Source organism: Microtus ochrogaster, chromosome 18 (genome assembly GCF_000317375.1).
Source record: "Microtus ochrogaster isolate Prairie Vole_2 chromosome 18, MicOch1.0, whole genome shotgun sequence".
In the NCBI taxonomy this organism is placed as follows: domain Eukaryota; kingdom Metazoa; phylum Chordata; class Mammalia; order Rodentia; family Cricetidae; genus Microtus; species Microtus ochrogaster.
The window spans coordinates 40,660,893-40,674,745 of NC_022020.1; the positions used below are offsets into that span (position 1 = coordinate 40,660,893).

The window sequence follows — 13,853 nt, forward strand, 5'->3', positions numbered from 1 at the left end:
ATACACACACTAATAAATCTAGAGAAAACACATATTTTTATTTTTTGTGACTTTTTTGGCTTTGAGTTTTATTTTGTCTTATTTTTGCCTTGGCTGTACTTTAATGAATTCTTCATTTCTCATTTTTAGAAAATTGTATAATAAATTATGACTTTGAGGGAAATACCCAATTTCAAGCAGGTTTTTTCAGTTAAGTACTTTAGAAGAAATGTGACCAGGTTTAATAAGAACCTAATAACCTGTGAGGGATCTTTTTCATGAAACAGAACTCTTGCAAGCTTGAAGGGTGTTCCTTAGTTACTCTAGTTCAAAGAGAAAGCTTTCTTGTGACTTCTATTACTTCCCACTTGGTGACATTTTTTCTCAGTGTCACTTGGTAAAAGAACACAAAGAAAGCAATTATGAAGGTAGAAGGGCTTTAGATTAAGTTTTAGTAGTTGGCTTACTTTACTAGCTTTTATTTATGGCTTGAATTTATAATGCCTTGTAGATTATGAATCTAATACTATCCTTTGATGGAGTGATACAGGTGAGGTCACTGTATGATAGAATAGAAGTGGCTTTTTGTGCTGCTTCTTTAACAAAGAATCCTATTGTAAGGCTAAAATTATATATATTATGTGTATGTATACATATGTAATATAGTCTATGTGGACGGGGTGTTGTGGTGCATTACAAAGGCCATAGGACAATTTAGGGGAGTTAGTTCTTTCAAGTCTTTGTCAGCATATTCTCTCTCTCTCTCTCTCTCTCTCTCTCTCTCTCATTCTGGTAAATTTTTATATTGATAAATTTGTATATTTTCTGAGTTTTGATACTATTGTATAAAAATGTTAGTTTTTAAATTTTTTTGATTGTTCATTGCTAGTATAGAAATCTGTCTGATTCATATATTGATTTTGTATCCTGAAACTTTGATAAACTCACTAGTTAGCATATTTTACAGATTACTTAAAGTTTTCTGCATTGTTTGTTTATATTGTCGATAAAAATAGCATTTCTTTTTCCAAACTGGACAGCTTTAAAATTTTTGCTATTATACTTATTATTTTATGTATGCATATGTGTGTGTGGGTTGTGCATGTCATGGTACTCATGTGGAGGTCAGAGGACATCTTTGTGGGGTTCATTCTCTCATTCCTTTATGTGGATGCTAGAATCACCAGGGTTGTTCCATTGAGCCATCTTATTTGTCCTCAAATACACTTCAGTAATTAAATGATGTTTTTCTTGATTTTTTTTGTACTGTCAAGAATTTTTCCATCGGGTATGGTGGCGCACACCTTTAATCCTAGCACTTGGGAGGCAGAGGCAGGTGGATCACTGTGAGTTTGAGGCCAGCCTGGTGTAAAAAAAGAGTTTCAGGACAGCCAGAGCTGTTACATAGAGAAACCTTGCCTTGATAACACCCCCCTCCAAACAAAAAGAAAAAAAGAAATTTCCATATAATAATGAATAGAGATAAAGTAGTAGATATTTTTAGTTTTGGCCTTGACCCTTAGACTGTGTTTTTTATAATTTAACTTAGGCCAAGTTTATTGGCAGTAAGATTACAAAGTCAAGTCCCGTCTAGGCTAAAAAGTGTAAGTTCAAGGTCATTTTGGAAAAGTTTATGAGAACTGATTTCAAGTAAAAAGCAAACAAGGGGAGAAAAAAATGAAAGAAGAGCTGGGAGTTTAGCTTGTCTTGTATCCCCAAGGCCCTAGGGACCATACTCAAGTACTACATAAAATGATTGAAAAGACTAATAAAAAAATTTTTTACGGGTTTTTCATAGTTGTCTTTTATTGGGCTAAATAAATTTCTATAACTTATTTTGCTGAATTTTTATTTAAAACAATGTTTTATGGTGCTTAGGATCAAGCCGAGATCAAGCTGGGAAACAAACAGTCACTGAGACATTACTGTGGTTGCTGAGAATTTTTATGATGAATGCGTGTTAGATTTCTCAAATGCTTTTTATGTCTGAGATGATCATACAATTCATGGCTTTTAAATTTTAATTACTAGTGTGTGTGTGTGTGTGTGTGTGTGTGTGTTATATGCATGTTAGTGTGCAAGTACGCAGCACACGTGGAGTCCAGAGCAGGTCATCAAGGCTTTCCTTTATTGCCTCATGATAGACTCTCATGGAACTGAACACTTACCTTTTTAGCTAACAAGCTCTTGGGGACTGTTTGCTTCTGCTTGTTTCTCCAAGTCCTGGGTTGCAGCAGTGCTTGCTGGGAATTCAAACTCAGGGTCTTGTGCTTACAGACAGAGCAACTACTCTTATGTACTGTGTCCCCATAGGTTCTTCCCCAAGTTCCAGAGATTTACCTTTGAAAGTTAAATTAGCTTTATATTCTAAGGGTGAAGATTACTTATTCAGATAACATCGCAGTTACCTTCTTAAGAATTGTAAGCTTGCTTATGAGATATTTTCTATAGTTTTTGTAACTTGCAGTGATTTTGTGTTTGAAACAGTATATATAATATGATGGGTTGAGAACTCTTATTTCTAAGAGTTCTTTTCACATGATATTTCTTGGCTTGTAGTAGAATTTATCAGTTGTCTTATATTTAGATAAGGTTTCATTTGTAAGGTTGTTTTAAAATGTTTAATATCTATTATATATACATATACACACATATAAAATGAAAAAATGAAATGTCTGCCCTGGCAATGCTGAAGCATGCATGGGCAGCTCATATATGGTAGTTCTGTTGAACTTGTTCATATTGGCTTTCATGGTCTAAGTTGATGAAGATGACTGACTAGGTCTCTTCCTCAAGAGGGCACCAGATCTCATTACAGATGGTTATGACCCATCATGTGGTTGCTGCTGGGAATTGGACATAGGACCTTTGGAATAGCAGGTACTGATCTTAACCACTGAGCCATCTCTCCAGATATACATACATACACACATGCATGCATATATACACAAACATATATAGTATATAATACACACGCACACACATAAATGAAGACAGATAACTAGTCAGAATATAGAGTCCAGAATATGAACATAGATGATCAGCTGAGTTTTGAGAGTAATGCAAAAACAGTTGAGGGGGCAGGGAAAATCTTGTCAAAATTTAGAATAGCCAGATTATCATTATTGACCAAAATGGGTCTATTATTTTACTCTATAGCTAAAGCAAAAACAAATCTACTGCAATGTGTATAATAGGTTTAAATATAAGAACCCAAATGGTACAATCTGTAGTTATAAAAATAGAAAATCTGTGGTCCCAAGTCCTAATCAGAAATTTTTTGAATTGGCCATAAGCCAGTAGGAATTGTAAGAGGGAAATTTAGCAATAAATTAATACTTCGTGAAAATACAAAACACACACACAGTTCATTAATGATTTACAATAGTAACATTTGAAGTTCAAGAGCATCAGTCATCGGTAAAATACTGTTAATCCATAGTAAGCTTATATGTCATAGCGATTGGTCTGGATAAAATATAAAAGACTGATGATACTAAACTTGTAAAAACATGGCAATCTCATATTGCTGGTGGAGATCGGAAATGGCACAATCTCTCCACACTGTACTTTAGAACTAGTGTCCTATGAAGCTGCGTATGCACTGCCACATGATGTTGTGATGGACTCCTCAAGTTGAATGAAAATGGGTGGTCAAAGACTCAGGTTGTTCATGATATCTTCCTCCCACAAGAGCTGGAAATTTGAGCTTACTTAGGTGAATAGGTGGATTTATTGTGGTTGTCTTCATGAAAAGCAATAAGCTCTTGATGCATGGAACTCTATACAAAACATGGTGAAGTCAAGAATCCAGATAGGAATCTGTATTATATAATTCATACCGTATGAAAAGAATATAATCTGTAATGACAGATCAGTGAAGTGGGATCCTCAGGCTAGAGGTTGGAGGTGGAAAGGGAAATTACTAGCAGAGCTATTTTAAAGTCTCAGAAATTTCTTGATCATAGTGATAGTTATGCAGGTGTGGTGTCAAGGGTATATTTTACTACAGTGAGCGAAGCTTTTCCCTCTAGTAATTATCAAACCTGCCTGCACTTCACTATCACCTACTAAACTTCCCAAATGCACCTACCTCTGCTGCACCATACACAAGTCTGTTACTAGAAGAGGCCAGCTTCTTTGAACTTGTGAAAGCTCCCACAGTGCTCTCAGTTCTCATTTGGAGTTTGTAAACAGTGTTTTCTTTATATTACTTTTCCTTTTTAAGTCTCCGAGACCCTAAGCCATTTTACTGGGTTTTGAGAATAAAGAGCTCTCCTATAACTTACTGTCTTGGAATATGATAGGCACTGATTAACAGTGTAAGCATTATTTGTAAATTCAAGCAAGTACTGTGGGAAAGCAAGGTTCATTTTGCTGTAGATCAGTACAGGGAAGTTTGTTTTTCTGGAAACATTGAGCATTGTTCAGATAATACACAATAAGATGGCTCATTTGAAAAACTTATCTTGCATGCTGCACTTTCTTAAAGTATTTTTCTTCTCATTTGTATTGTCATATTTTAAAAATCAAGGAATCTCAATTTTTCAGTGACAGTATTGAAATATTTTTGTGTCTCTCAGAGTCTTAGTCTGTTACTCTCAGTCATTTATATTCTACATATTTTATTACAAAAACAAAACAAAAACCTTAAAATGACAGTTGTTCTAGTAGCACTTGGGGAAACAAATAATAGTAAAGGAGTTATTACTGTTGCTGTGTCTGACATGATTGTTATGTGGTTGCAATACTAATTCTTTTTATTGTTAATAGAGAATATGTGAGATGGAAATTTTGTCCTTCTATTCTATGTGTTTAGGAAATTCAGAGTTAATGCTAAGCACTTTCAGCTCCAGGGTTTCTCAGACTCCGTAGCATGTTCTGCTCTGACTCTTTAAGATGGATCTATAGGATACAGAGATCTCAGTTTGACCATTTAGCCCCTTTTCCATTCATTCACCTCTAAGTTCCATGGATAGGCATCTAAGCAGGTAAATAAATTTTCGGTAGCACTGAACATATATGGCATATTTTAAAGATGATAATCTGTAGAAAGAATTTATATATGATTTTGGTATTTATAAATAGTAAATCTATATTTTAAATTTATGTCATAAATTTAGAAATAATCTTCATTTTCGCATATTTCACTGTTAAGTGAAAGTGAAATTTCCTATTCTCCTCTATTTCAGAGCAGAGTAGAAGAGATGACTTAGAAGCTTTAGGGCATATGTTCATGTACTTCCTCAGAGGCAGTCTTCCTTGGCAAGGCTTAAAGGTAATTATTTTTTGTGTTTTTTTATTGGCGTTCATAAAATCTTAATGTGTATTAAGACCTTCTGTTACAACTAAATAGTTTTTAAAACACCACATTCTTGCACTCCTTTCCACTTTAGGCTGACACATTAAAAGAGAGGTATCAGAAAATTGGCGACACGAAACGAGCCACACCAATAGAAGTGTTGTGTGAAAATTTCCCAGGTAATGGACAATGATAAACTTCATGAATTGAAATGTGCTTATGCATAAAGAAGGCTAAATTTCATTGCTTAAGTTTATAAGTACTTTTTTGTATACATTGAAAAGCAGGAGCACTCTAGAAATGTGATTTAAAAGTTGTCAACAATTACTGCATAGATTACAGAAAGTTTGTTTATTTGTTACACAAGATGACATTATATGAAGAAAATTCCATCTTTTAATTACCTGAAGACTGACTAAAGCCATGTTTCCTTCGATGATTCATTCTTAATAAGTTGAAATACATGCTGAAGAATATGTGATATCATTTAGTGCACTGTTAGTTGTTTGAATCTCAATGTCAAAGTTGTTAAAAAATATTACTTCTATTTTTAAAGTACTATAAAATCTTACTGATTTTACTAATTTTAGGGAAATTTTATATTAGTGTATACATTTTGAAAATAATTCTCCTCTAAGCATTTTTGGCAACTCAGAAGCAAAAATAAGGTTTTTTTAGTCCTAAGTTAAGAAATGGTTTGTCAATTAAAATTTTATGTTTGAGATAGAAGCTTGTTGAGTAACCCAGTCCTGTCAGTGGTCTTGCTTTATTCCCTGGTCTGGCCTGGGACTTGCTGCCTTCCTGCTGCAGCCTCCTGAGTGGCCTGTACCACAAAGCTTAGCTGTTGGTAGTTACTAAATAGCTGATGTTGCTTGCATTGCAACATGAAGTATAAAGAAGATTAACTCATTCAAGATGGAGGTCTTATATCACTTTGTATTCATGGCTCTTCTGTGTAATGGTATCATAATAATAAAGTCAGTGTTCTGAAAGAAATAACATATGTTTCCTTATTTACTGTCAGTAAACTTTATTTTCTCTCTTGATGTAACTTCTATAAATGGCAGATTAAGCAATATTGGTGACAGACCTAGAAGTTTAGGTCTAGATAGATTGAGTGACTGTATTATGAAGCGTATAAGCAATTTTCCAGGAAAAAATGGAGGTGCCAGTATAATTAACCCTGTAATTACACAGCAAGTGGAATAACAAGAAAGTCTCTCTTTGAGGAAAGTCACCAGGGCACTATGTTACACTATGAATTAGTGGGATCAGAGGAGCCGCGAAATCTTCATGTCTGAGATTTCAGCACTGTTAACTAGCTAACAACTTTACCCAGATTTTTGTTTTTCTTTACTTTTAAAATTATGAACTTAAAAGCCAGATGGTAGTGAGGCACACCTTTAATCCCAGGACTCGGGAGGCAGAAGCAGGCAGATCTCTTGTTTGAGGCCAGCCTGGTCTACAAGAGCTAGTTCCAGGATAGGCTCCAAAGCTACAGAGAAACTCTCTCCCGAAAAAGCAAACTAACTAAATAAATTATATATATATATATATATTTATTTATTTATTACCCAACTGTTTGATTAGAAATTAAAAGAAAACTCATTGTGTTCTCGCATCAGATTTTTTTGAGATGATTTCACTTGTTTTGCCAGTTCATTTGATTAAATATGGCTCACGGTGAAGATTAGAAATTTTGTTGCATGTTAGTAAGTTAGTGTGTGTTGCTAATGTGGAAGGAAACACAGAAAACTAGTGCAGATGCTTCATGTGAGCTAGTTAACAGTGAAGTGGTTTGAGTAGATTTTAAAATATGCATGAAGTATGCCTTGTGATGAGACAGTTGTATCATTGAGCCACTAATTCACCCTCTAGTACAACTCAAGATATCTATTAAAAAATTTAAAAAAATGTTTTAACCTTTGGTAATAAGTGTTGCAAACAACTAAATGACTCACTTCCTTTCCTCTTGTTTCCATTCTCCCTTTCTTTCCCCCTTTTTAAATTTTTCTATAATTGAAAATTTTAAATTGAAATAGGATTTTGTTAACTTTTATTGAGTATTATAGAGATACGTAGTCAGAATAACTTTTATTTCCTTTCTAGAAGAAATGGCAACATATCTTCGTTATGTACGAAGGCTAGATTTTTTTGAAAAGCCAGACTATGATTACCTAAGAAAACTTTTTACCGACCTGTTTGATCGCAAAGGATATATGTTTGATTATGAATATGACTGGATTGGTAAACAGTTGGTAGGTACTTTATGCTGCTAAAGTAAAAGATTATTTATGGTATTTTAAATAGTACAGAATATTTCCATTGAAGATTGAGAACAATTTGTAAGGAATTCCTTTTATTTCTTGTTTGGGGACATTTTTTTTGGGGTCATCATACTTGGAATTTTATATAAGCTCTGCTACTGGATTTCCTGCTTTTTTAAAGGGTGATGAGTTATTTTGGACTTTCTATCTTAATTTGTTTTTAATATTAACTATGATATTTTAGTATTATGGTATAATAGTATTGCTACTTCTCTATAGTAACCTATGTTCTGCTTTGATCAAAATTAAGAATTTTTAAAGCTTCTGAGTCAAATATTAAATATCTAATTTCGTTATTTAAGTAGTATTTTTTAAATTTGTAATAATGTTTTTTATTTATATATTAGCATTGGATATGAGATTCATAAATACATTTTTATTTTTAATGTGAGAAAGTACCTTAAAATTAATAAAAACAGTAGAAGACCCTTCCTATATACAAAAGTCAGTACACTGAAAAGTGTTTAAATGTCTTAAAAATACTTTAAAAAGTAACTGTGGTCTTTTTACTTTACTCTAAAAGCTTTTATCAATTGCTTGAGAACAGTGTTGCTTCTTAAAGACTTAATTTACTTAGCAGTATCATTTATTGATTCATTGATTCTTTTAAGCAGCTAATGAAACTGTTGTAGATGGGACTACTGAAGCAGGCCATTCCAGCAGTAATTGTTGTTTTCTTGTAGCCTACTCCAGTGGGTGCCGTTCAGCAAGACCCTGCCTTGTCATCGAATAGAGAAGCACACCAACACAGAGATAAGATGCAGCAGTCTAAAAACCAGGTTTGCTGTCCTTTGGATATGAAATCTCTACTTTCATTATTGAGATGCGCATTTTTCTTCAATGGGTCACACATTATACACACTTGAAAGGATTGAAAGTACTTGTGTTTTCAGAAAGCTTTAGTTTGCCATTAATTTCAGAATAATTACCAGTTCCTAATTCATGCTATGAATTAGTCAAAACCAAGCAATGTTTGGTGCTGTTAGGATGGAAGTGTTAAAATTATACCAGCTTTTGCTCTTTCTCTCTGTAGTTAATTCAGTGGGTTATTTATTGAATTTCTGCTGTTTAAAGTGATTATTTTTAATTCATGTGTTGAGAAATACAGAGGCAAAAAAAAAAAAAAAACATTCTATAGAAGTGCTTTAAACTGAGTGACCGAGTGGTGCTTAGCAAGAACTTACTTGTCCCTGGAAACAAACGAACATGAATGTGTTTTTACTCTGCATGAATTAGTTTCCTAAGCCCTATTTTCTCACCTATTAAGTAGTGGTAATACATGCTAACTTCTAGAATAAAATTTTTAATTAGAATTCTAATAGGATAAAATAAAATAGAATATAAATTTATTCTTAGTAAATCTGAACTCAAGGATGGTGTTTGTTCTTATGAATTTTACATTAAATGCACAGATAATTTTGAAGTAGAGTAAACTGTACCACTTGGAGTATATGCTTGGAATATACCACTTGGAAGATATGCTATATGCATTTCCATATCTAATATAGAAAATGTTGTTTCTTGTCATGAACCTGCAGAGTAAATGGACTACTTTTAGGCAAATAATGGAATAAAGACATCTTATGAGTAGTGAGCAAGAGACAGGAAAAGAGAGGAGAAAAGAGAAAAAGCGGTGGGGAGAGAGAAGAAAGACAACAGAAAAGCAAGAAGCTAAAAATCAAGAGATTATTTGTTTGAGGAGTATAGGTCAGTCTAATTTGCTTGGAACAGAGCATAAATTAGAGAGAAGGTATGTAAGAGTGATTTGAAATAAGATCGAGAGTGAAGAGTTCATGTTTCCTGGGGAAAGGCATGGCAGCTGTTGAAAAGTTCAGCAGTTCATGTCTCTTTTGCAAGAAGATTCTCTTTATTTAGATTCTATCTTGCCTCTTTATTTTCACTTCATTTATCCCATTAAAGTCCAAGTGATGGTTAAAGCAAGATGAAAACTAAACGGTAAAATATACCATTCATTAAAACATATAGCTGGACAAAATGCTCACTTTAGGGCATAGTTAACAATATGTATGGTATACCTGATTTAGAAAGATTTGGTTTTAGAGTTTGACACAGAAGAAAAAACCGCACATGAAAAGTCGCATGAACTAATTCAGCTATAAGTAGAGTTAGTTGATAACTTGAACAATCTGACGTGATAACTATGTAAGTATAGGGCTCAGAAGTTGAGAGCTGGTGTTTCTGTTTTCTAAACTAAAGTTGATTTCTTGGATGTTCCTGGAAGAGTGTCAGTGATTGATACTCCCTAAACTCCTATGCCCAAGGTCTTGTAGTAAAGCTTTGTAGTAAGGGCCACCTTCAGTGTTGAATTGCTTCACAACTTAAATACTTTTAAGCTTCTAACTTTCTACTTATGACAGACATAGCTCTTTTAATATAAACTCTCTGAGGGTGGGGTCTTTATTTTCTTTGTAGTTCTTTTTGCCCCAAACGCAGGGAAGATTTTCTATGTATGTGTAATTTCAGTAAATCCTTTGGGATAGGGCTGTGTACGGGATTTGAGACCTGAATATACAGTCTCCTCGTTAAAAGTTATATGCATAGAAAAAGTTCAAAATATCCATGCATCAGTTATGTTTTTGTTTTGTTTTGTTTGTTTTATGACAGACCCCATGGTTCACAGTCCAAAAGAGGAAAATCATGAGTTCATTAAAAGGGCTGAACATTGTAATGACTGCAGACAGAGGCAGTCAGTGGTTCAAGTTCAGGGGAGCTACAGTTACATATAATATGTTAGGTACGTGTTAGTGTTTATAGAAGGAGTTCACATAGGTTTTTAATATAGTGTTTATGCAGTAAGAGTTCACATAGGTTTTTTAATATTTTCTTACAGAGGTCTGTCACCAACTGCCACAGATACCTGTCTTGATTTTAGCATCTTTTTCATTTTCAGATTTGGTTTCCTATAATTTATTTAAATGTCAGCTCCCAGTCCACTAATTCTGGCTGTGCAGTTAGCGAATGATGAAAAGACAGAACTCTCACAGTGGTTTTGATGGTAGACTTCATGCCATGGCCTATGTAATTTTGCACCATACAGTTTAATTTAGGAAGCTTACTCCCAGAATGTTTTTTTTTCATGTCCTTCTACTTATATTTAACGTCTGTTCCAGAAAGGGTTACTCTGGCTTCTGGTGTACTTAGGCTTTCCTTAGCTGAGCATACTTGGCACGTTGTGGCAAGATTTTGTGGAATTTGGTAGAAAAAGAAAAACAAGCACTAGAGACTTTAGGATATTCATAGTTAGTGCCAGGATCTTGGTAGCGTTATTGAAGCTGACTGTGGCTGAAATTGCCACTGTGCTCTTTGCTGGGTCTGTGACCTCAGGACAGTGTTGAATGTCAGTGTCTTTATCCATGAAATTCAGATTTTTATCTAAAGTTACTAATTCAGAACCAAACTTTAAGAACTCTCCTTGTCAGTATTTTCTGAGTGTTCCTGAAATAGAGAAATTGCAATTAAGAAGCCATTCTGATTTTTACTAGTCTAATAGTAGTAGCCTATTCTTATTCCCATAGAGATTTACCAAGCGATCTCAGAAATTCCAAAATTTTCAGTATGTTTCATTAAAGAAGGCTCTTTAATTAGAACCAAGTTTTTTAAAAAATTAAATCCACAAAGAGATTGTGGGATTATGATTTTTAAAAATGTCTTGTTATAGTCTCATAGTATTGTGCATAGTGCTTTTTACTTTTCAAAGACCTTTTCTGTTTTCTCCTGTTATACCTGCAGTAGAAACAGAATACAATAAAAGAGAGGAACATCTCCTAGGATGTCAACCTTTTAAGGATTTTTCTTCTCACATTGCTAAAAGTAGTTGCCCATGGGAGAAGCTCTGTGGACTCTGTAAGACAGTGTGGTGGCTTGTGCACTCATGTCACTCTACTCCCTGGCTCGTGGATAATTCGCTTATGAACTTGTGGGATCTATGGCTTCCCAAATTTTCTACTTCTAAAATTTTATGGTTATAACTTATTTTTATTGCTGACCATTATTCAATTTATCAATAAAAAATTATCTTTCATCTTCAGAGATAAATAACTATGTATGATTCAGAATAGAAAGAATATTTTAAATTTCCTTTTTTACATTTGTTTTGTATATTATGAGGATGAGATGTTTAACATATTGGGTTTTTCTTCTTCCATGCATGCCACATGCATTAAATAAATGGCAGTCGGCAGACCACAGGGCAGCTTGGGACTCTCAGCAGGCAAATCCCCATCATTTGAGAGCTCACCTTGCAGCAGACAGACATGGTGGCTCGGTACAGGTATTTTCTGATTTTTGCATGAGTGATTATTCCCCAGATTTATACAACTAACCTTTTTTTGAGCTCATGGCATGATATGATACTCTATCCTTATGAAAGCTTGTTGCCGAATTCTATCCATAATTCTATTTCTTTGTTACTTAACCAAAACCAAGTTAACATGGTCCAGGAAGACCACCAGGGATGCTACACTTTCATGTGCCGTGGTTTATTTTTTGCAAGTACATGCAACAGTATTTAAGTCATATTCACGGCAAATTAGAAAAAAATGAGTGTGGTTAAGTATGCATTGAGCTAGATTTTTAAATGTGAAGTTTAATATTTTTATTAATGCTTTAAATAAAACATTTACAAAACTCCCCCCCCCCTTTTACTGACTTTGCTTCCTTCAAGTTTCATTCATAGATATCTGAACATTTTCATCTGTACTACTTGGAAACACGGCCCTGTTTGCACTGCTGTGCTATACATTCATAGATACTAGTAAGCTGTGGTTTCTGCACCTTTAAAGCACATCCGCCAGCAGCTGCCCGCCACTGTTCTGGCCGCCAGGTGTAACTATTTAGGTGTGATTATGGAGACTGCAGCCTTATAGGGCTTAGGGCTTTACAGTGGCTCCTTAAGCCAATCTGAATACTAGCTCAGAGTAACTGATGACTTCTGTTGCAACCTCTTTCAATTTGAAAGCCCTATGTTTTGGTTTTGTTCCTCTGCATATTTCTGCTTGAACAATTTTCCATATTTGATCAACTTTGCATTCTTTTTAATACATTATTAATCAACATAATCTATATTGAATCATTTTTATTTAAATTCTAAAAATCATTTCAAAATTAAGTCTTAGGAGCTATCTTGTTTTCCTCACTGATACATTTTAAAGTATGTAACCACCCATTTATATATAAAAACATATAGATTTTTAGTAATATGCAGTAGAAATATTTGAATAGTTATATGAACTCAGGAGTGACAGACTCAGGCAGAAGTACCTGAATTCATATCATTGGAGAAGCTAAGTGAGCAAAGTATGTTTAATCTGCATAAAATGTTTACCCATATTTTTGCTTGCTTCTGAGTCCTTTTGTTATGCTACATGTTTTGCTAGTGCTCAGGGAGATCTGCAGCAGCGAAGGCTCTAATAGAAATCTGTCCTGCCATTTATAAGGTCACTTTGAATCTGTTTTCCTGGTCTGTGGCTCCTCTTATGTGTTTCCCAGGATGAATTGTTTTGGTGTTGTTCCATCACATTAGCAGTAGTGCTGTTTTCCCTTAGAGTGCTTGTACTTTTTTCCTGTCTCCCCCAAACTTTTCTGTCTGTTGAGACTCCTTCCAGCTTCATTCTAGTCTGTGTGATCAGTTTACCCAGTAGAATTCTAGTAGGAGAATGAATGCATAGATCAAAATAAGAAATTATGCTCTTTTTATTGATTTCTTTTCTTTCCTATCTTTTTTGCATTTTTTTCTTTTTCTTTTTACATCTCGATCAGTTTTCCTTACTCCACTGTCTTTTCAATCATAAACTCACTTAATACAGTAAACATTTTCAAAAGTTTAATGAGTAATTTACTAACACCTCAAGTATATCAATGCCAGAATCTTATCCCACTGCAAAATAAAGAATGTATTTAATGCATTTGCAAATTATCTTATGCACATTCAGAATTACTTGAATTATTATGATTATATATACTTAGACTAATGAAAATGTAATTAAAACTAATGAAATGAAAGAAAAGTACCTAAAGGCTAACTACTGTGATTATTATTATTGAGTACTATAGCTGATCCTCAATCAGGGTAGAAAGGGAAGCAGTGTGTTATTTTCATGGTCTTATAAAGGGAAGTGCTGCAGAGGTTTTTAAGAACCCTTTTTAAGAGGTTTTGGCCTCTTGAAGGATCAAATGGTGTGTGTGTGTGTGTGTGTGTGTGTGTGTGTGTGTGTGTGTGTGTATAA

General features: G+C 34.1%; 1 protein-coding gene across 6 annotated transcripts in view; it reads left to right on the top strand.

The window, feature by feature from the left end:
• Csnk1g3 (casein kinase 1 gamma 3) overlaps positions 1–13,853 on the top strand; it is a 90,704-nt gene that overhangs the window by 55,916 nt on the left and 20,935 nt on the right. For 2 of the 6 annotated variants that reach the window (XM_005356111.2, XM_026783524.1), the window contains exons 7-11: positions 5,172–5,257; positions 5,376–5,460; positions 7,391–7,539; positions 8,292–8,387; positions 11,804–11,899. In XM_005356111.2, coding sequence (XP_005356168.1) covers positions 5,172–5,257; positions 5,376–5,460; positions 7,391–7,539; positions 8,292–8,387; positions 11,804–11,899 — 512 coding nt within the window. The remainder of the gene's footprint in view (positions 1–5,171; positions 5,258–5,375; positions 5,461–7,390; positions 7,540–8,291; positions 8,388–11,803; positions 11,900–13,853) is intronic. The other 4 variants (XM_026783525.1, XM_005356112.3, XM_005356115.3 and 1 more) reach the window with 4 other exon arrangements.